Source organism: Neoarius graeffei, chromosome 8 (genome assembly GCF_027579695.1).
Source record: "Neoarius graeffei isolate fNeoGra1 chromosome 8, fNeoGra1.pri, whole genome shotgun sequence".
Classification (NCBI taxonomy): Eukaryota; Metazoa; Chordata; class Actinopteri; order Siluriformes; family Ariidae; genus Neoarius; species Neoarius graeffei.
This window is the reverse complement of record NC_083576.1, coordinates 88,371,118-88,395,077: the sequence shown is the minus strand read 5'-3', so window position 1 is coordinate 88,395,077 and position 23,960 is coordinate 88,371,118. Positions and strand designations below refer to the sequence as shown.

General features: G+C 45.3%; 1 protein-coding gene across 1 annotated transcript in view; it reads right to left on the bottom strand.

Moving 5' to 3' along the window:
• The window catches only part of LOC132891019 (cytochrome P450 2D9-like), a 36,234-nt gene extending 20,223 nt beyond the window's left edge, over window positions 1-16,011 (bottom strand). Inside the window, exon 1 of the mRNA XM_060928459.1 lies at window positions 15,876-16,011. Coding sequence (XP_060784442.1) covers window positions 15,876-15,905 — 30 coding nt within the window. The 5' untranslated portion in view covers window positions 15,906-16,011. The remainder of the gene's footprint in view (window positions 1-15,875) is intronic.
• Window positions 16,012-23,960: the final 7,949 nt, after the last annotated feature.

Here is a 23,960-nt window from a genome sequence, read left to right as displayed (position 1 = left end):
TTTACATTGTGAGATTTTCAACACAATTTTGTTGTCATAGACAAATCTTCGTAAACCAATTTGATTGTGACAAAAGATGGCCAACGACAAAGTTCTGGCAGTGTTATAAATTCCAACCTCAGAGTGAGATTGCTGCTACAAAACTCATCTGACAACCACAAGTAGGGGGACCCCACTAGCAGACACTGTTGGGTGACTGCACCCTTAGGTGCCCACATGGTTATTTAAAAAAAAAAAAGCAAACACACCTTCTAGGGTGCCCCTATGGTAGATAACACCTGTTTTCTGCACAAGTCTGGATCAAACTGAACATCATAATTTTCTTTAATCATAGATGTATCATCTATCATCTCTGTACAAAAGACCCAAACATGTTTTTAACTCAGATCTTTACAGAGATTATTAATGTTAAGGGTGTCACATCTATGCCAGAAACCACACCAAACTCCACTTAACAGAACACACTGCAGCCTACAAACATGGCCGCCACAGATTACAACACCTACACACCTTCACGTTCACAGTCACCACATTTTTAACCATGCACACCTGTCCATTACTTCACATAATCACAGCTCACAATATGTAGGACTCTCGCTACACACACAATTCTGAAGTAAACACTCTGTGTCATTGCCAGACTTTACCAAGACTTGACTGTTAATATTTCAGTACTCTGGTACACAGTAAAAAATGGAGTGTCAATATTGCAGTGTAAACCTATTTTCCTCTGGATAGAGTAGTTATAACACTATGCAGAGTAAAATCATCTAAATGGTAGTGTCAAAAGTGAGAGTTAATTCCCACTTGCACACAACGACAAAATCTACTCTGCAGGGTGATGATTCCCCGCGAAAATTCTAGAACCGGAGCTCGAGCTGGCATCGCATGTTGGAAGTCGTCTCTCTCCCTGCGTCGTAAGTTTGTTTGAATATTTTTAAGTTTTTGCCGTCTATATAGGTATTTTACCATTTACGACCAACATTTTGCAATATATTGATGCTGATGCTGATTAGTGTTGCCACCTGTCCCGGTTTTTCCTGATTGTCCCAGATTTTCATGGTCTGTCCCGGAAAAAAAAAAAAATCCGGGACACTGAATGTCCCGGTTTTTTGTACATAATGGGCAAAATGTGTATTTCAACTTGCGAGCCAGCTGAGAACCAGTTTGCTTTTCCGAGCTCGCCGTGCTAAGCGGAGCCACGTCATTATGTTGCTGAATACGTCATTACGTCGCTGTATACGTCACTTACTACGCTGTGTTTGCATAAACCTTGGCGCGAATATCAAAGCAAAAACACGGAAGAAGCAGCAGCAGCAGCAACAACAATAATAATGATGATGGCTGACTTCGCGTTTGTACAGCTGTGGCTTCTCGTCGCTTAAAAATGGCGATCTTTCACGGTCTTGTTATTGTTGTTGGTCTTAACAACTCGGCCCCCCCCCCCCCCCCGCTGACGTAAGCGGTTCTTTCCTCTGGCCCAGCAGAGAGTTGGTGCTAGCCTGGAACCGGTTTTTCTGGCCCCAGAGCCAGATCTTTGTCAGTGGAAACAGAAAACCCAGTTCCAAACTAAACACTGGCCCCGAACCAGCCCTGGAACTGCTTTGGTGGAAATGGGGCAATGGAGGATGCTTGGACTGATAAAAGAAACAGACTCTCTGTTGCAATGGTGAAGGCTGAGCTTCAAGTCAGGCTAAACTTTCAGTTGTCCTGTACTGAGTTCAAGACATTCATTGAAAATCAGCCAGGACTCATAGCAGCAGCAAAGAAAAACACCAAATATAAATGGAAGATTAGGTAAGGTTTTGGTGAATTAAATGAAATCCAAATAGTCTTATCTGCCTACTCCTGTATGTACTGTATGTGCCCAGTTATATGTCCTCCTATGTATTTGTTTAGCCAAGAGCAGCAGAGGCACAGGCAAGCACAAGCAAAGCACACACCACACTCTAAGCAATCAGGTAAACTGTTTGACACTACACCTTACATTGTTACATTCAGGTATTCTTAGATACAATGAAAAATTAGATTTATTTTTATTCCACATAAGCAAACAAACAACTTAATTATGTATTCCCCTTTTACCTGTGCCCAGTACTGCCCCCAGGTGTCCACAACCAAAAACTGTTGGAAATAAACCAAAATAATGAAGACCTGCTATATTATGTAAAGCAATTAACTAAACAAATAACTAGCAAAAGCATCATTTTTACTAATTAGAGCAATACAATTTCAGCGTAGAAGGGCGATTTTTGTCTTGGGTTAGATGTGTGAAGGGCGCCGTTGCTTACAAGCAAAAAGGTCGATTGGATGGTCGAAATGTCCAGGATTTTTGTCAGACACAGGTGGCAACCCTAATGCTGATGATAGACAATTGTAGGTGTATTAAGTTAAATTAGGCATGCATAGGTGTAGGCTAGTTAGCTAATCAATATTTCTCACAGACTTAAAATCCAGATGCATTCGACTGCAATACTACGTCAAGGTTTTGGAAGTAATGAATAGTTGATTTAAATGAAAACAAAATCCGACTGCATTTGTTTGTTGATGCCATGCGATATGGTGAGAATTTAAGTTGTTCAGTCGTGTTGGTGACGTTGGGTTAACATACCAAAATGTAAGCTAGCTAGCTTGACAACGTGGTTTCTGCCCAATGCCATATTAAAATAGCATTAGCATTGCAACGGTTCACAAGTTCACTTGACAACGTGCCCAATGATTTGCAAGGTGTTATGTTCTCGTGCTTAATTTGTGCCTCTGAAACCAGAAATAGTCGAGTGATGTCAACATAATGACGAAGAAAGTCATTAAGACAATGCTAGTTTTGGGAATCGGTTACAGTGAAGTGTTGCTGAGTTTTATGTGAATTTGTAGATTTGAGAGTTTCATCTAAGTGCACATCATTCTCATACAGATTAGCATGCTAAGCGGAGAATTAGCATGCTAATCTGTATGAGAACGATGTGCACTTAGGGCATGATAAAAGAAAGAAGCGAATGCATGATAATGAACAACGCGAGCAGCAGTCAGGTAGGCAAGGCACCTTAACTGCTCTCACTGACCTGATTCATTTCGAACAAGAGTGAGAAACTTGCTAAACACTGCCGAGTTAAAGCGTGCCCAAGTCTTCGATGTTGTCAGTACACATGCGTTGTAAACTAGGGTTTACTGTCAAGTTAACTGTTGTTTTTGAATCGTTCAGTAGTTGAGAACCTTCAGGTGCTGACTAGCGCTTCGCTTAGCCGGTGCAACTTTCGTCAGTGCTATCGAATCAACAGAGGAGAAAATGTGAGTGGGAGCCGAAGAGGTGCTTTGTTGTCAACGCTTTACAGTTGGTTTGAAAAGTTGTAGAAGTTGAGAGCCATCTGCTGATTAGCGTAGTTTTTCCGGTGCAAGTTTGGTCAGTGCAATCCAATCAGTTGAGGAGGGGAGGGACAGTATGAGAGGAAAAGGTGTCGGCTCGCGCTGTTGTGTTTGTGTGTGACTGCTTGCCTGTGAGGCTGTTTGAATGTAGTTGGACTTGATAAGAGTTTTGTTTAGCCGGTGCAGCTGTGTGTGTGTGTGTGTGTGTGTGTGTGTGTGTGTGTGTGTGTGTGTGTGAGAGAGAGCCTGTGATTGGATGCTGCAATTAGGAGCAATCTGTCTGTCTCCCCATGTTTTGCTGAATAATGTTATAAATGCAATCACTTATTACAATAATATGGAGCTTAACCCAGCCATGTATCAATTATTTTAAGGTTTACATAAAAAAATCAGAGGGCTGTGAATCAGATGGGATTTGCCATTATTCACCCTAAAATTGCTTAGAATGCAGAAATACAAAATCTTATGGGGGACTTTGCACAGTTCTGTTTAATAACATAAAACATTCATTATCTCTGTTGTTGGTTGTGTCTGAGTTTAAATATCTTTTGACAAGGCCCTCCAACTGTGTGAGTGTGTGTGTGTGTGTGTGTGAATACGTTGATGGATATTAACAGTTATTTGACCTTTCTCAAATTTAACAGAAAATGCTGCTGCGTGTCTCATTTGGTGGAGTGCAGAAGTACATCAAGATGCCTGAACTGACGTTTGGTGATTTCTTGAGAGAAGGTTAGTCACGTAATTTGGATTGAAAGTAGCTTAATGTGTTCAAGTGGTGGCATACTGCAATTATTTCTCATCAGAACATTTTGTGCACTGTTTATTTTTTTACTCTAGTGAGTCTGAAATTTAACATCCCCGAAGACAGACGGTTGGACCTCAAAGTTTATGACCAGTCTAACACAGAGGTAGACTGTGAGGTTTTTGAGGAGCTCATAAAAGTTCCATGGACCTTTCCTAGTTTCATTGGCCAATGAAGCACCTGGTAATTGTTGCCTACTTGCATATGATTTACACACACATCATTTAGGTGGAAGTGTTGAACTATGTAATAATTGCGTTAATATTTTCCAATGCTGAGGTAACCCTCAGTTCACATCATCTCCACGGTCTACTGCATCTTATGACACAGTGATCCTCAACTCCTCCCAGCTTGACCCAGCTGAGGAACCCATTGCAGCCCAAGGCAGTCAACCTAAAAGGCCTTGCCACATCAACTATGAAGCAAAAGCTGTGAGTGTGTGGGTGGATAGGGGGTTTAATTTGCATATGGTGCATCATGTTTGTTTCAGAATTACCAAGTGTTTTTCAAAATACATTACTGCACATGTTATCTTTTAGCTGATTGAAAAAATCCTGACTGCAAAACCTGGAGGTGACCGTATCATGGAGGAGTATGCAAAAACAAAATCAATCACAGATTCAACCAGAAGACGGCTCATCAACATACTTACCGCAGAAATGACGGAAACACATGGGTAAGTATGGGTCAAATGTGTTATCATGAGACATTTAAACATTATTGCAATTATTGTTTTGGTTATGTTGTTCAATGTTATCTAATAATGTTGATTATTGAATACACCAGGACCTCGCCGCCCCGGAGTGTGAAAGTGATGTATGCACAGGGGATTATCGCTCTGTTTCCATATCTTGAAGACCCATATTCACAGAATGGCTATGTAAGTAAAGGTTTTACGATATATTTGCCCTTCAAACTGTTGCTCGTATGAATGTATGTATACATCATACTGTGCATACATTATACATAGGAACACTACTACGATCCGGAAAGTGGTTCAGGATACATTGCATGGCGGTTGAAGACCATTCAACGAAAAGCTTCAGAGGAAAGAGGTCCAGCAGGTAGATCTCCTAAAGGTAATATTTATCATGATGGTGAATTATCAACCTGTGAAATGTGTTTAAAGGAGGATATAAAACTGTGTAGTTCTAAACAGCAACAACAAAATTGTTTTGTTCTAAAGTTGGCGGGCCAGGCCATGGACATACTAGACCCTTTACGGCCGAAGTCCTGACTGATGAGGAAGTGGAATCCGCTATCGCTGTGTTGAGACATTCTGCTGATGAGGAAACCATCCGTCAAAAGATGAAAATCACCTTCAGTTATCGCCACGCGATAGTCAATGATCCTGACAAATCAGCAGAGGTCTTCTCAGCTTTTCCACGGTTCCTGGACACACCAGGACTGGTAAGACATCTACATTCATTGAAGAGTGAGACGTATTGTACAATGTAGCACAAGGTACCAACTCCAGTTGTCCTCCTTTTTCTTTTTTTCTTTTTCAAATTACAGGTAGAGCAGGACTTCAGACTGATGTTTGGCGAGCAGACTGCCAATAAGTTCCTGGAGAGATGGCCTACCACTTTCAAAGCAAGAGTCATTAAGGAAAGCCATGGACTGGTCCCCTCCACAGACCTTCTTGATTTGATGCACAATGCTGAGACATCCACTGAAGTTGAAAATGGTAAGTTTTTGAATGTGGAGAAGTGTGTTGCTAAATATATTGAGGACGGTGGAAAATTATGGCTCAATGTTAACATGATACTTGTTGGCCTTTAGGCTGGGACAGTGACATGTCTGCCATCATACTGCTGCTACATCTGCTACCGCCATCCGCACAGGGACGAAAGAGGTCAGGGAAGATATCAGCATCTAATGCAGTAGATCACCTCATCAAATTCCAAAAGGTACACTAGACTAATATTTGATAATTAATCAACCCATGGCGGCACGGTGGTGTAGTGGTTAGCGCTGTCGCCTCACAGCAAGAAGGTCCTGGGTTCGAGCCCCGGGGCCGGCGAGGGCCTTTCTGTGCGGAGTTTGCATGTTCTCCCCGTGTCCGCGTGGGTTTCCTCCGGGTGCTCCGGTTTCCCCCACAGTCCAAAGACATGCAGGTTAGGTTAACTGGTGACTCTAAATTGACCGTAGGTGTGAATGTGAGTGTGAATGGTTGTCTGTGTCTATGTGTCAGCCCTGTGATGACCTGGCGACTTGTCCAGGGTGTACCCCGCCTTTCGCCCGTAGTCAGCTGGGATAGGCTCCAGCTTGCCTGCGACCCTGTAGAAGGATAAAGCGGCTAGAGATAATGAGATGAGATGAGATAATCAACCCATCATCCATCCCACCACCCCTCCACCCTATCAACAACACTTCATACCCCATACATCACACCACCCCTCACCCCACCCTTGCCAACAACACCACACCCTCTCAAACATCACACCACTGTACAGCCCACAGACACACCTCAAACACCACCTCACCTCACATTTATCACTCCCCCCCCCAACCCACACACACACAGCCTCAAACATTAGTCCACTATCGAGCCCACATCTTCAAACATTACTCCTCTACCCTTACACTTTCTAACATCATTTTACACCCGGTCACCCTCACTGTACTACCTCAGGCCAACACCACTCCACATCACACCCTCAAACCTGAGTCCACCGCTAGTAATTCTATGCATGTGACATAACATTCTTAAATCCTTAAATTGTTTAGAGTTGAGAGCGATGTCATGTTATTGTTCTAATAAATAGTGTTGTTGAATGTGTTTTGTCATAGACGGGAACAAGCCTGCAGCAGCATCTAGACAACATCACTCAAAGCCGTCAGCCCTACCTCCTTGCACAGGGACCCACAAAAAGCAGCATTCACTCCTTCTTCATTGCCATCGATAAGCACGCACTTCCATGCCAAGCCACCACCTCAGTCGGAGCCCTGGATGAACTCTTCAAGGCCCACTTTGTCTTTGGCACATCTTACAGTCCTGTCTTGAACAACTTTTTCACGTTTCTCCAAACTTCCATTTACAACATTGGCGTAGGGAAAACTAAGGAAACGCCAAGAATTGCAGAGTTGCGAGCTAGAATGGTGCGTTAGATTCAATTAAACAATGAGGTGCTTTCTTTGCAGTAATGATCTTGGTGAAGCAAACAATCTTGTAAAGCATCTCAAAGTAATACATGGACTCTGTATGGGAAGGACTCTTTATCTTCAATGTGGCCAAGTGGGATGCTCACGTTTTTTCAATAGTTTTTCTGGTTTTAGGAAGCATCTGAACAAGTGCCATGTGAATAGTGCGTGTGATGTTATTGCTGATGCTGAACCACCACACTGTCAAAGTGTTTGGGATAGTGGTAATGCAAATCCAGCAGAAGAGCCATATGAGGCAGAGGTTGAGTCAGAGCCAGCATTATCCTCACAGCACCTTGTAAATAGTTGTGCCTCTGTCATTTCAGATCTAAAGGCAGCAGGTGTTGCCCAGTCTGTTGTTAATTCTGTTGTGACTTCTTTGGAGGATATTGTGCAGGACATTCATGAGCAGGCAAAAGAGTCAGTCATCCAGTGTGTATTTCGCGATCAAAGAGAAACTGAAACATGCAAAAATGTTGAGGAATGTCTTAACCAATTAGAGAATCCGTTTACAGCTCTTAATTCAGAATACAAACAGTCAAAATTGATGACCAGCAAGTGGGAAACTGTGGAACCAGTAGAGCTTGTAATTGGCTCAAGATTTGACTTGAGGCTGAACAAAAAGACAGGAACATATGACCAAGTAGTAGTTAAAGACACAGTTATGTATATTCCAATTTTATTGACATTAAAATCAATATTCAAAAGTGAACACGCCAGAGAAATGCTCAGAAGTCCACATATTAGTGATTCAAAACTCAGATATTTGTGACGGATCTTTCTTCAACACTCATCCTCTATTTTCATCAGAGAGACACACTATACAGATACAAATGTTTTATGACGACTTTGAGATTGCCAACCCCTTGGGTTCCAAGACGGGAGTTCATAAAATGGGTGGAATCTATTTTACTTTGAGGAATTTCTCACCAAAGTGGAATTCCATTTTGGCCAATGTACATCTTTGTGCCTTGTTTCATGCGGCGGATGTAAAGCGTTACAGTTTTAGTGCAGTTTTAGATCCTATTGTTCGTGATCTCAAACAGTTAGAGAGTGATGGCATTGATATTCCATTGTATGGTGGTTGTGTTTGTGGCAGTGTTATACAGGTCACTGGAGATAATTTAGGCCTAGATAGTTTGTTTGGTCTGGTTGAGAGTTTCAGTGCAAGGTATTGCTGTAGATTTTGTTTAGCTGAAAAAGAGGACTTCCAAACTGAATTCTCTGAAGAGGCTCCAAAAATTGTGTTGCGCACCAAAGAGGCCCACAGTGCTCACTGCCAAGAAATGGCAAATAAGCCCTCTCTTCCTTATGTATTTGGTGTCAAGAGATCATGCTTACTGAATTCACTTACATATTTTCACACAACTGAGAACTACTCAGTTGATGTTATGCATGATCTGTTAGAAGGTGTCGTACAGTTTGAATTAAAGCAGCTGTTTTTGTATTTGGAAGAACATATTACACCGGCAGAACTGAATTTAAGAATATTAAGTTTTGATTATGGTTTCACCGAGAGATGTAATAGGCCAGTGGCTGTGAATTTAAGTGCAGAGTCTAATGATTTGGGACTAAACGCAATTCAGTCATGGTGCTTGCTGAGGAACGTTCCCCTTTTATTTGGAGATTTGGTAGCCTCTACAAACCAAAACTGGACCCTGCTTATTTTGTTATTACAGATAGTAAACATTGTATTCTCTCCGACGTTATCTCAAGGCCTGTGTGTGTTTTTGAAACATTTGATCGTTGAACATCACAAACTGTTTAAGGAGGTATATCCTCAGAAAAAACTTTTACCAAAGCACCATTTCCTGATACATTATCCTTGTTGCATTCAGAAAATAGGACCTGTACTCCATAGCTGGTGCATGCGTTATGAAGGTAAACACAATTTTTTCAAGAAACAGCTGAAGTCCTTTAAAAATGTCACAAAAACGTTGGCCAAAAAGCACCAAAATCATATGGCACACAAGTGGCGATCCTCAACAACCTTTATTCGCTTGGACATTGGTCCAGGAAAAAGTGTGCCTTTAAATATGATCAGTGGTGGTTCAGTGATTGCTATGCAGATGAAAATGTCCAATTGTGATAAGATAAAGTAACGTGGGCTAAGCACAATGGGTATGTATACCGCCGACACCTAGTCATTTGTGGTGAAGTTCTTAATGAAATGCCTCTGTTTTATCAGATTGAATCAGTTGTGATCATACAGGACAAACCGGTGCTGCTCACCATACCTTTATTTACAGTAGCTTTTCAAGAACATTTCTTTGCTTATGAAGTGACTCGGACAAAGCAAGATTTTGTTGCTTTTCATGTTGATGATCTTCCTTATCCAAGACCTTTTGATATACAAATGTCATGTGGAGAGAATGACACCACTATGTACATTGTCCCATATTGTTATCTCTGAGGAGTTATTAGGAAATAAATGGTGCTACAGTACTTTGATTGTCTGTATTGTCTTTTATTATAGCAGTTAAAAACATTACTATTTCAATAATATAAAATGAAATAAATATACACTATATAGTGTAATTTAAGAATGGAAACTACTCTATGTAGTGAAATAAATTTACTCTGGCAGTGAAAGAGAAGTGTTTTTACACATTTCATTGTTAATTTTGACACAATATAGAGTCAGATTAACTCTGAAAATCTTACACTATCTATAGTGTTAAATATTTTTACACACCTCATTGTTAATTTTGTTACAAAATAGAGTAAAATTAACTCTAAAAATCTTACACTGGCTATAGAGTAAATTTTACACTGATTTTGGGTGGGACCAAATGTTATCTGACAGAGTTAAATTCAACTCTTAAAGAGTAAAATTGACACTATGATTTTTACTGTGCAGGAAAAGGAAAATACTTGTATACTTAACTCGTACATAAAACATACGTAAACACTTACAACATGTTGTGATATTGTGATATTGTGATATTGCTGAGAGAGAGGGGTAGGGGGAGAGTGTGTGTTGAGAGAGAGGGGTAGGGGGAGAGTGTGTGTGTTGAGGGAGAGGGGTAGGGGGAGAGTGTGTGTGTTGAGGGAGAGGGGTAGGGGGAGAGTGTGTGTTGAGAGAGAGGGGTAGGGGGAGAGTGTGTGTGTTGAGAGAGAGGGGTAGGGGGAGAGTGTGTGTGTTGAGAGAGAGGGGTAGGGGGAGAGTGTGTGTGTTGAGAGAGAGGGGTAGGGGGAGAGTGTGTGTGAGAGAGGGCTGGGGGAGAGTGTGTGTTGAGAGAGAGAGGGGTAGGGGAGAGTGTGTGTTGAGAGAGAGGGGTAGGGGGAGAGTGTGTGTTGAGAGAGAGAGGGGTAGGGGGAGAGTGTGTGTGTTGAGAGAGGGGTAGGGGGAGAGTGTGTGTGTTGAGAGAGAGGGGTAGGGGGAGAGTGTGTGTGTGAGAGAGGGGTAGGAGGAGAGTGTGTGTTGAGAGAGAGGGGTAGGGGGAGAGTGTGTGTTGAGAGAGAGGGGTAGGGGGAGAGTGTGTGTTGAGAGAGAGGGGTAGGGGGAGAGTGTGTGTGTTGAGGGAGAGGGGTAGGGGGAGAGTGTGTGTGTGAGAGAGGGGTAGGGGGAGAGTGTGTGCTGAGAGAGAGGGGTAGGGGGAGAGTGTGTGTGTGAGAGAGGGGTAGGGGGAGAGTGTGTGTTGAGAGAGAGGGGTAGGGGGAGAGTGTGTGTTGAGAGAGAGGGGTAGGGGGAGAGTGTGTGTGTGAGAGAGAGGGGTAGGGGGAGAGTGTGTGTGTGAGAGAGGGGTAGGGGGAGAGTGTGTGTTGAGAGAGAGGGGTAGGGGGAGAGTGTGTGTGTTGAGGGAGAGGGGTAGGGGGAGAGTGTGTGTGTGAGAGAGGGGTAGGGGGAGAGTGTGTGTTGAGAGAGAGGGGTAGGGGGAGAGTGTGTGTTGAGAGAGTGGGGTAGGGGGAGAGTGTGTGTGTGAGAGAGGGGTAGGGGGAGAGTGTGTGCTGAGAGAGAGGGGTAGGGGGAGAGTGTGTGTTGAGAGAGAGGGGTAGGGGGAGAGTGTGTGTGTTGAGGGAGAGGGGTAGGGGGAGAGTGTGTGTTGAGAGAGAGGGGTAGGGGGAGAGTGTGTGTTGAGAGAGAGGGGTAGGGGGAGAGTGTGTGTTGAGAGAGAGGGGTAGGGGGAGAGTGTGTGAGAGAGAGAGGGGTAGGGGGAGAGTGTGTGCTGAGAGAGAGGGGTAGGGGGAGAGTGTGTGTTGAGAGAGAGGGGTAGGGGGAGAGTGTGTATGTTGAGGGAGAGGGGTTGGGGGAGAGTGTGTGTTGAGGGAGAGGGGTAGGGGGAGAGTGTGTGTGAGAGAGGGGTAGGGGAGAGTGTGTGTTGAGAGAGAGAGAGGGGTAGGGGGAGAGTGTGTGCTGAGAGAGAGAGAGGGGTAGGGGGAGAGTGTGTGTTGAGAGAGAGGGGTAGGGGGAGAGTGTGTGTTGAGAGAGAGAGGGGTAGGGGGAGAGTGTGTGTGTTGAGAGAGGGGTAGGGGGAGAGTGTGTGTGTTGAGGGAGAGGGGTAGGGGGAGAGTGTGTGTTGAGGGAGAGGGGTAGGGGGAGAGTGTGTGCTGAGAGAGAGGGGTAGGGGGAGAGTGTGTGTTGAGAGAGAGGGGTAGGGGGAGAGTGTGTGTTGAGAGAGAGGAGTAGGGGGAGAGTGTGTGTGTTGAGGGAGAGGGGTAGGGGGAGAGTGTGTGTTGAGGGAGAGGGGTAGGGGGAGAGTGTGCTGAGAGAGGGGTAGGGGGAGAGTGTGTGCTGAGAGAGAGGGGTAGGGGGAGAGTGTATGTGTGAGAGAGGGGTAGGGGGAGAGTGTGTGCTGAGAGAGAGGGGTAGGGGGAGAGTGTGTGTTGAGAGAGAGGGGTAGGGGGAGAGTGTGTGTGTGTGTGAGAGAGGGGTAGGGGGAGAGTGTGTGTTGAGAGAGAGGGGAAGGGGGAGAGTGTGTGTTGAGGGAGAGGGGTAGGGGGAGAGTGTGTGTGTTGAGGGAGAGGGGTAGGGGGAGAGTGTGTGTTGAGAGAGAGGGGTAGGGGGAGAGTGTGTGTTGAGAGAGAGGGGTAGGGGAAGAGTGTGTGTTGAGAGAGAGGGGTAGGGGGAGCGTGTGTGTGTGTGTGTGTGTGTGTGTGTGTGTGTGTGTGTGTGTGTGTGTGTGTGTGTGTGTGTGAGAGAGAGAAAGAAGGGTAGGGGGAGAGTGTGTGTTGAGAGAGAGGGGTAGGGGGAGAGTCTGTGTGTGAGAGAGAGGGGTAGGGGGAGAGTGTGTGTGTGAGAGAGGGGTAGGGGGAGAGTGTGTGTTGAGAGAGAGGGGTAGGGGGAGAGTGTGTGTTGAGAGAGAGGGGTAGGGGGAGAGTGTGTGTGTGAGAGAGAGGGGTAGGGGGAGAGTGTGTGTGTGTGAGAGAGGGGTAGGGGGAGAGTGTGTGTTGAGAGAGAGGGGTAGGGGGAGAGTGTGTGTTGAGAGAGAGGGGTAGGGGGAGAGTCTGTGTTGAGAGAGAGGGGTAGGGGGAGAGTGTGTGTTGAGAGAGAGGGGTAGGGGGAGAGTGTGTGCTGAGAGAGAGGGGTAGGGGGAGAGTGTGTGTTGAGAGAGAGGGGTAGGGGGAGAGTGTGTGTTGAGAGAGAGAGGGGTAGGGGGAGAGTGTGTGTGTGAGAGAGGGGTAGGGGGAGAGTGTGTGTTGAGAGAGAGGGGTAGGGGGAGAGTGTGTGTGAGAGAGGGGTAGGGGGAGAGTGTGTGTTGAGAGAGAGGGGTAGGGGGAGAGTGTGTGTTGAGAGAGAGGGGTAGGGGGAGTGTGTGTGTGTTGAGGGAGAGGGGTAGGGGGAGAGTGTGTGTGTGAGAGAGGGGTAGGGGGAGAGTGTGTGTTGAGAGAGAGGGGTAGGGGGAGAGTGTGTGTGTTGAGAGAGGGGTAGGGGGAGAGTGTGTGTTGATAGAGAGAGAGAGGGGTAGGGGGAGAGTGTGTGTTGAGAGAGAGAGAGGGGTAGGGGGAGAGTGTGTGTTGAGAGAGAGAGAGAGAGGGGTAGGGGGAGAGTGTGTGTGTTGAGAGAGGGGTAGGGGGAGAGTGTGTGTGTTGAGAGAGAGGGGTAGGGGGTGAGTGTGTGTTGAGAGAGAGGGGTGGGGGGAGAGTGTGTGTGTGTTGAGAGAGAGGGGTAGGGGAGAGTGTGTGTGTGAGAGAGAGAGGGGTAGGGGAGAGTGTGTGTGTGAGAGAGAGGGGTAGGGGGAGAGTGTGTGTGTGTGAGAGAGAGGGGTAGGGGGAGAGTGTGTGTTGAGAGAGGGGTAGGGGGAGAGTGTGTGTTGAGAGAGAGGGGTAGGGGAGAGTGTGTGTGTTGAGGGAGAGGGGTAGGGGGAGCGTGTGTGTGTGTGTGTGTGTGTGTGTGTGTGTGTGTGTGAGAGAGAGAGAGAAGGGTAGGGGGAGAGTGTGTGTTGAGAGAGAGGGGTAGGGGGAGAGTGTGTGTTGAGAGAGAGGGGTAGGGGGAGAGTGTGTGTTGAGAGAGAGGGGTAGGGGGAGAGTGTGTTTTGAGAGAGAGGGGTAGGGGGAGAGTGTGTGTTGAGAGAGAGGGGTAGGGGGAGATTGTGTGTGTTGAGAGAGAGGGGTAGGGGGAGAGTGTGTGTTGAGAGAGAGGGGTAGGGGGAGATTGTGTGTGTTGAGAGAGAGGGGTAGGGGGAGAGTGTGTGTTGAGAGAGAGGGGTAGGGGGAGAGTGTGTTTTGAGAGAGAGGGGTAGGGGGAGATTGTGTGTGTTGAGAGAGAGGGGTAGGGGAAGAGTGTGTGTTGAGAGAGAGGGGTAGGGGGAGATTGTGTGTGTTGAGAGAGAGGGGTAGGGGGAGAGTGTGTGTTGAGAGAGAGGGGTAGGGGGAGAGTGTGTTTTGAGAGAGAGGGGTAGGGGGAGATTGTGTGTGTTGAGAGAGAGGGGTAGGGGGAGAGTGTGTGTTGAGAGAGAGGGGTAGGGGGAGAGTGTGTGTTGAGAGAGAGGGGTAGGGGGAGAGTGTGTGTTGAGAGAATGCATGAGTGTTGTGTATGTATGAGTGTGACAATTATTAATCAATGTGTACTCCCACCAGTAACACACAACATCTCACACACATTAATATAAACATCACACAACATCTCTATATTTTCTCTCTGTCTATCTAGTATCTATCTATGTGTGCACACAGCACAAATCCCACTGTAGCCGGATATCTATAAAGACGCATATTTATCTATACGGTTGCATTTACATGTAAACGAAGGTTTCAGTCACTGAAAATGGATACTTTCGAAAACCCCGGGCAGAGTGGAGATTTCTGGAAACTCGGGAGATTTCTGGAAACTCTGAATTGTCTGAGGACAGAATTGTAACTGTATGTCTACAAAGTGAGAAAACTTGAAGAGAGTATAAGAGATGAATAACTTACATCCCAAATTAATCGCACGTTCACGTAGTTCGTAGGTTGTTCTGTTGTCGGACAAGAGCATGACTATCTGATACCACCACCGTCACGACAACCTGCTCATCCACCTGCTGCTTGAACGCGCCAAATGTTTGTGTGCTACGGTAATATGCATCCCCGCAGAAACCAAATAGGCGGAACAAAAATCCAGAGGGCGGAACTAACATTTTGTGTGACATACTGGCAGTGTTGGGCACGTTACTTTCAAAAAGTAATTAGTTATAGTTACTAGTTACTTTTCCCAAAAAGTAACTGAGTTAGTAACGGAGTTACTTTGTCATAAAAGTAACTAATTACCAGGGAAAGTAATTATTCCGTTACATTTTGTTCCCCCTCAAAAAAAAAATCAAATTCAATTAGTGTAATCATAAAAAAAAGTGAATGTTAAATGTGTTTAATGACTGAAATGGACACTTAACAGAACCAATTAGCAATGGTATCTACACTATATTAATATTTTTGTGGGACAATGTGAGATAAGACATCTATCAAATGTAATATATTTTTGTAGTTATTAAAATTATGTTACTAATTACTGGCCACTGATGAGGACAAACGCTTTGTTCCTCGACATAATCTGCATTGCACGTAAACACTCTTGCCTTTTATTTCAAGTAATGAAAAGTAATGGCTGTATTTCCAATGTGAAAGCGCAGTGCTGGGCTGACCGCTCGCCATCGCTGTGTCTTCCGATTGAAAGAGCGCGCAGTAGTGCAGTAGGCGTGGCCTACCTACATATGTTGTCCAAATCTACTCTGATTGGCTTACTGTGCCGTTGTCTCGCGTCTCCCCGCCCCACACGAAAGCAGAGTAAAGAAAGGCTGAACGAGCAGCGTGCCAGATGAGAACAGCTTTAATAAAGTAACGCATAGTATTTTATTGTAAGTAACGGGAACGGCGTTATAACGATGTAAAAAGTAATTAGTTAGATTACTCGTTACTAAAAAAAGTAACGCCGTTAGTAACGCCATTTATTTCTAACGCCGTTATTCCCATCACTGCATATTGGTTTTATAAATTTTATTGTCCGGCCCTGGGGTGGCCAGGGCAGGGTGAAGGCGTGCCCTGGGGTGGTCACGGCCCCCCCGGCCACCCCTTAGCTCCGCCCCTGCAAACCATTCATTAACTGCTTCCACAAATGATCACATTTTTAACAGATAATATGAAATTGTACCTTCTCAAAGTCTTTCAGAGGATTTTTCATGTTAAAATGAAACAAGTTCCCGAATATAGGAAGAGGTTGTGGTCCAGGAGGGAAGTTCTTGGGTCTCTGGATCCTGATGAAGAGGAAGAGGAGGCAGACACAAACAACAGCCAGAATCCAGGAACCCAGCATGATGACTGCTGTACTGCTGCTCTATACTCTACAAACCTCTGGAATGACAGGTCCTTATAGCAAAGAGAGTTTGTTAATCATTTACAGAGCAATGTAACAGAACAAGGCAGCACGGTGGTGTAGTGGTTGGCACTGTTGCCTCACAGCAAGAAGGTTCTGGGTTTGACCCCAGTGGCCAATGGGGGCCTTTCTGTGTGGAGTTTGCAGATTAGATTAGATTAGATTAGATTAGATTAGATTAGATTAGATTAGATTAGATTAGATTAGATTAGATTCAACTTTCTCATTGCACATGTGACAGGCACAAAGCAACGAAATGTAGATTGCATCTAACCAGAAGTGCATAGCAGTAAATAACAAGTGTAATATACATAAATATAAATGTACAGGAATTACAAGGTATGGAATGGTATAACGAAAGCGGCTAGAGATAATGAGAATGAGATGAGATATTTACAGTATGTTCAAAATGTGTAATATGAATGAATTATAGTGCAATAGTATGATATATCGATATTTGCAGTATACAAAACAGGGTATGAATAAACAGTAGTGCAAATAGTGATAGTACAGTGAAATCAGTTCAAGTAAATTCAGTTTGCTCGGGGGGGTTGAGCATGTGTGTGTGGAGGGGGGGACCGTGGTGGGGTGGAGTTCAGCAGTGAGAGAGCTGAAGGAAAAAAACTGTTCCTGAACCTGGTGGTTTTGGTCCGAAGACTCCTGTAGCACCTTCCAGAGGGCAGGAGAGTGAACAGTTTGTGTGCTGGATGGCAGGAGTCTTTATTGATGTTTATGGCTCCCCTGAGACATCGCTTCCTGTAGACATCCTCAATAGCAGGAAGTGAGGCTCCCACGACACGCTGGGCGATTTTCACCACCCTCTGCAGTGCTTTCTGGTCCGAGACAGGGCAGTTCCCATACCAGACTGTAATACAGTTGATTAGGATGCTCTCGATGGTACAGCAGTAGAAGTTCACCAGGATGTCTGAAGAGAGGTGGTTTTTCTTCAGAGTCCTCAAGAAAAAGAGATGCTGGTGAGCCTTCTTGACCAAGTTGGAGCAGTTGGTTGTCCAGGTGAGGTCCTGCGAGATGTGGATCCCCAGGAATTTGAAGCTGGTCACATGCTCCACTGCTGCATCATTGATGTGGATGGGTGTGTGTGTCAGCATTCCTCCTGAAGTCCACAATGAGCTCCTTGGTCTTATTGGTGTTGAGCAGCAGGTTGTTCTCGCTGCACCACACAGCCAGGTGGTCCACCTCCTCCCTGTAGGCTGACTCATCATTGTCCTTGATGAGGCTTATCACTGTGGTGTCATCAGCAAACTTGATGATGGTGTTAGTGTAATGTACAGGTCTGCAGTCATGAGTAAAAAGGGAGTAGAGGAACGGGCTCATCACACAGTCTTGTGGTATGCCGGTGTTTAGGATGAGGATGGAGGAGCAGTGATGGTCTAAACGAACATGTTGGGGCCTGTTGGTTAGAAAATCCAACAATCAATTGCAGATGGGAGCACTGATGCCCAGATCTGTGAGTTTGGTGATGAGCTTAGAGGGGATGACAGTGTTAAATGCTGAACTGAAGTCTATGAACAGCATTCTGGCAAATGTGTTTGCCATTATCCAGGTGTGAGAGGACAGAGTGTAGGGCTATGGAGACTGCATCTTCTGTGCTCCTGTTCTTGCAGTAGGCAAATTGGTGGGGGTCCAGGGTGGGGGGAAGACAGGATTTGAGATGTGCTAGGACCAGCTGCTCTAAACACTTTGTAATGATGGGGATGAGTGCTACTGGATGGTAGTCATTGAAACATGCTGGAGTGTAGTGTTTTGGTAGTGGCATGATGGAGGTAGTCTTGAAGCAGGTTGGAACAACAGCATGGGCCAAAGACATGTTGAATAAGTTTGTCAGGACCCCCGCCAGCTCCTCAGCACATGCTCTGAGCACACATCCAGGGATGCCATCAGGGCCTGCAGCTTTATGTGGACTGATCCTGCTCAGCACTGCTTTGACATCAGTGGGGGAGAGTGTTAGGGGTTGGTGGTCTGTAGTCAGCCTTGCCCTGGATGCAGACTCCTGGTTGTCCTTCTCAGAGCGAGCATAGAAATTGTTGAGCTCGTTGAGAAAGGAGATATCAGAGGATGGGAGGGAAGGGTTGTTGGACTTGTAGTCGCTGATGACCTGAATGCCTTGCCACATACGTCGGGGGTTGGAGTTGGAGAAATGCTCCTCAACTTTCTGTTTCTAGCAGTGCTTGGCCTTCCTGATGCCACACTTCAGGTCAGCTCTGGCTGTACTGTAGGCTTGTACATCTCCTGATCTGAAGGCAGTGTTGCAGGCTTTCAGCAGTAGACGGACATCTCTCTTCATCCAGGGTTTCTGATTTGGGTACAAGTTGATCAATTTCTGGGTGGTGACGCTGTCTCTGGTGGTGGTGATGTAGTCCAGTACAGAGGAAGCGTAGCTCTCAATTGCCGCTTTTCCACTACCAACGCGGCTGAGCCATGCCGTGCTGAGTCAGGCTGAGTCGAGCCGAGTCGAGCCGAGTGGGGCTGTTGGAGTTGCATTTCGACTACAACCGCGCTGAACCGTGCTGGCTGGAAGTGGGTGGACACATTGGGTGGAGTTAGCGAAAGTGGGTGGACGTCAGGTGATGTCGTTATGCGGCGCAAACAGTGACATCAGTGACCTTTTAAGCGGTAGTCTCACAACCCGGATAGTAAACAATAAACATGGAGGACATGGAGTCGTTAGTGTTGCTGGTCTTGGTGCTGTGGCTTGTTGTCACCGACAACGCCAACAGATACTGGCAAGAGCGTATAGATGAGGCGAGGCGCATAAGGCTTCATAATTCTCGTAATTCGTAATTCTTCTTCCGGGTTTACGGTGTTTACAGATCCCAGCGTGCTCGCGGGGCGTGTGTGGGCATGTGAGGACACTCCTCCTCACCAATCAGCGCGCAGGGGAGTGTCTCCTCATGCCCCTAGCCTCACTCAGCTCGGTTTGGCTCGCTTCAGCCCCACTCCAAAACCATGCGAGTTTTGGAGGCTAAGCAGGGCTGAAGCGAGCTGAGTCGTGCTGTTTTTGGATAGTCGAAACGCGAGCCGTGTCGGGCTGAAGTGAGCTGAAGCGAGCTGAAGTGAGCTGAAGTGAGCTGAAGTGAGCTGAAAAAGGGTAGTGGAAAAGGGCCAAATGTCTGTGTGGGAGTGACAGGTTGCTTGAATGGCAAACATATTCCAGTCTGTGTGTTTGAATTGGTCCTGCAGCACAGAGTCTGTCCCTTCTGGCCACACTTTTATTGTCTTCATGATGGGTTTCAAATGTTGGATGAGTGGTGAGTACTTAGGGGTGAGAAACAGAGAAAGGTGATCTGATTGTCCTATATGGGGGAGGGGTGTAACTTATGTTGGAGTAAACATGGTCCAGTGTCTTATTTCCTCTTATGTGGCAGGTAATATGTTGATGCAGTCTGGGAAGTACTGTCTTCAAGTTGGAGTGATTAAAGTCACCCGCAAAAATAAAGGCAGCCTCTGGGTGCATTTCCTACTATTTGCTAATGGCTGCATGCAATTATCCCATTGCAAGCTTAGCATTAACATCTGGTGGTGTATATACAGCAGTAACTATAACTGATGTGAGTTCTCTTGGGAGATAAAAAGGTCTACATTTAACCATGAGAAACTCCACATTAGGTGAGCAGTGTCTCTTGGCAATAACAGAGTTTGTACACCAAGCTCTCATCTCATCTCATTATCTCTAGCCGCTTTATCCTGTTCTACAGGGTCGCAGGCAAGCTGGAGCCTATCCCAGCAGACTACGGGTGAAAGGCGGGGTACACCCTGGGCAAGTCGCCAGGTCATCACAGGGCTGACACATAGACACAGACAACCATTCACACTCACATTCACACCTACAGTCAATTTAGAGTCACCAGTTAACCTAACCTGCATGTCTTTGGACTGTGGGGGAAACCGGAGCACCTGGAGGAAACCCATGCGGACACGGGGAGAACATGCAAACCCCGCACAGGCCCTCGCCGGCCCCAGGGCTCGAACCCAGACCTTCTTGCTGTGAGGCGACAGCGCTAACCACTACACCACCGTGCCGCCCAGAAATAAGTATTTTCAACAAAAACATGTGCCACTATTATTGGCACCCCTGCTTTTAATACTTTGTACAACCTCCTTTGGCAGTAAAACAGCACAGAGTTTCACCTACAACATTTTATAAGGTTGGAGATACAGAGCAGGGCATCTCAGAGAATTCCTCTTTACACAGTCTCTCCAGATCATCCAGGGTCCTCGGCCCTATCTTGTGCTCTCTCCTCTTCAGCTTAGCCCACAGGTTTTCACTAGGGTTCAGCTCAGGGGACTGAGATGGCCATGGCAGAAGCTTCATTCTGTGCTCAGTGAACCATTTTTGTGTTGATTTGGACATTGGATCATTATCCTGCTAGAAGATCCAATGACAACTCAGTTTTAGTTTCACTCAGATTCTGACATAAAATGTCCTAGTATTTCATGGAGTTCATGATGCCATGGACCCTAACAAGGTTTCCAGGGTCTTTGGAGGAAAAACAGCCCTTCTGAAGGCCCTGGAATCCTTGGAGGCCTGGAACCACCATATTTTACAGGTGGTATTGGGTTCTTTTCATTATAGCCATTCTTCTTTTTTTACACCAAACCCACCACGAGTGTTTATCGCCAAAAAGCTCCATTTCTCTTACCATAGAACATGATTCAATTGAAAGTTGTAGTGGTGTTTCACAAACTTCAGGTGCTTATGTTTGTGGTTAAATGACAGAAAAGGCTTTTTTCTGGAGTCTGATGGTGGTTTTGGAGACTTGGAAACCCCAAGATTTAACTTTTTCTTCTAATTCACTAACAGTGATCCTTGAGGATTTCTTTTTGGCTCTCTTACCCTCCTCCTCACTGTACGTGGGGGCAAAATAAACTCAGGTCCTCTTCCAGGCGAGTTTGTAACAGTTCCAGTTGGTGTCTACTTTTTATTATTCTATCCATCATCTGTAGCCGCTTATCCTGTCCTACAGGGTCGCAGGCAAGCTGGAGCCTATCCCAGCTGACTATGGGCGAGAGGCGGGGTACACCCTGGACAAGTCGCCAGGTCATCGCAGGGCACTTATTATTATTATTATTATTATTGGGGCGGCATGGTGGTGTAGTTGGTTAGCACTGTTGCCTCACAGCAAGAAGGTCCGGGTTCGAGCCCCATGGCCGCCGAAGGCCTTTCTGTGCGGAGTTTGCATGTTCTCTCCATGTCCACGTGGGTTTCCTCCGGGTGTTCCGGTTTCCCCCACAGTCCAAAGACATGCAGGTTAGGTTAACTGGTGACTCTAAATTGACCGTAGGTGTGAATGTGAGTGTGAATGGTTGTCTGTGTCTATGTGTCAGCCTTGTGATGACCTGGAGACTTGTCCAGGGTGTACCCCGCCTTTCGCCCATAGTCAGCTGGGATAAGCTCCAGCTTGCCTGCAACCCTGTAGAACAGGATAAAGCAGCTAGAGATAATGAGATAAGATTATTATTATTATTATTATTATTATTTCATCTCATCTCATTATCTCTAGCCGCTTTATCCTGTTCTACAGGGTCGCAGGCAAGCTGGAGCCTATCCCAGCTGACTACGGGCGAAAGGCAGGGTACACCCTGGACAAGTCGCCAGGTCATCACAGGGCATTATTATTATTATTATTATTATTATTATTATTATTATTATTATTTCTCTAACAGTAGAAATGGACATTTTCAAGCAAGTAGCTTATGAAAGTCAACAAACTTCTCCCTCATTTGGTTTGTGTGTTCACTTATCGTTCCCTTGTTGATGAATGACAAATGGAATTTGGCCTCTGTCACCTCATATGTACAGCCAATAAACCAGGAGGTCATAGATTACAGCTTAAAAGTTCCTGTACTCTCCAAACAACTCAAAGACATTCAACTTAAATGGGAAACATGCTTCAGTTACATTGATTTCACTATAAGTTCCAGGAGTACCAATAATGGTGGCACATGTGTTTTTGTTGAAAATAAGTATTTCTTGATGAGGAATTTGTTTTTCTCATTATTTCACTGAGATGAAGCAACTTCACCAAAAGGTGGATTTTTTGTAACCTTTTACTTTTTTAAACAAATTTTTAGGAAGGGTGCCAATTATTATAGAGGGCACTGTATATTTGCATTGGTTACATAACAAGCCTTGGGTTAAATCAGTAATCAGGACAGAGTCCCATTTCATTGCCTTCTTTGTCATTTTGTAGTAAATGAGGACACTATACTATAGTTTTGTTTACTGAGTATTTGATGTGCTCTATTTTACTCTTTTTTTTTAAATAACATGAATAAAATTTATTTGTTATTTCAATCATTTTCAACACAGCATTAAACGCTGTTACAGTCATTCCTGCAAAGCTCATGGAATTGAATTATTCACCGTACAACAAATTTTAACTGTCTCTATCAAATGTACCTATCTTTATAAAATTATCATGGAAGATACTATAGACTACAGCCAACTGACCGTCACACACACACCCATATATGCGCTTGTTGAACATCTTGTTCCAGATTTATTCCCCCTTTGCTGTTATAATGACCTCCACTCTTCTGGGAAGGCTTTCCATTCAATTTTGGCTGTGGGGATTTGTGTTAATTCAGCCACAAGAGCATTAGTAAGGCCAGGTACTGATGTCAGGTGAGGGTGCAGTTGGGGTTCCTGTTTATCCCAAAGGTGTTCAGTGGGGATGAGGTCAGGCCTCTGGTTTCTGAAAACCATGTCAGCTTGCTTTTGTCATGCTGGAACAAGGTTTGGGCCTCTTAGACCCTGTTTACCCTTGGTTTTAAAATGCATCTTGAATTATTAGATCAGAAGTGGACTGCCGAGACACATCTCCGATGACAACTCTGTCTATCATGGATCTCCAAGGTGTCCAGCTGCCCCCTTGTGTTCAGGTTTCGTTACTGCCTTGACACCCTGTGCAATTATGTGCTTCCAAGGTTGTGGCAACTGTGGACAAGGCCTACATATGAGTGTGATGGTCAGGCATCCAGATACTTTTGATCATATAGTGTAAGTACTTTGTGAGTAAAGCTAAGGTCGCACATAGACGCTCAGAATCACTTCACGGTAGACGATTTTGAGCCTTCCAAGGGACAACCTGCACACATTCAGAATACGTGAGAGCCGGAGAGCTACCTTAACAACCAGGAGGGTGTGGATTCCATCCCCAGAAAGTTTTGTCATCTTGAAAATTGCTGTGGGTGAAGCATCCTTGAGGCATACGTGAGGCTTACATGGGCTACTGGGGGTTACGATAGTATTCTGTCACAACCATCGAGCTCAAAATGTTCATGGAACAACATTCTGCAGAAAGTGAAAAGTTTGCCGAGTGGGCATGGCTTATTTTGCTTTGCCATAGCTATGCTGTAATGCAGCCATGAAAACTGTACACACTGTTATCATTGCCATAAGGCCTTACATCACTATACGTCACTGCAGCCATTGGTTTTACGGGCATCTTCTGTCACTACCATTGTGGCTACTGTGGCTTCATTTGCATATTTACTCTGTTCAAATTCCTGCGATGGATCACCTCCAAAATCTGCCGGAATGGCCACGGTCGCCCCAGCCACGGTTCTCATTGATCAGCCGGCTATGTGTGATCTTCGCATAAATTTTCCACAATGACTTTGCTGAAGTAATATAGGAATATCTTTTGTTATCTTCTATTTAACAGTTATTCCACAAAATTGAGTCGTACGTGAGCTGATAGCCGATGAGGCGTGTAGCACCGAATTGGCTATAAGCCATGTATGACGAGATTAAGTGGAATAACTGTTTTATTCTGTCCACATTCACTGGATTTTGAGAAACAGATCATTTTTATTTTTAGCAAATTTGATAAATAAAAC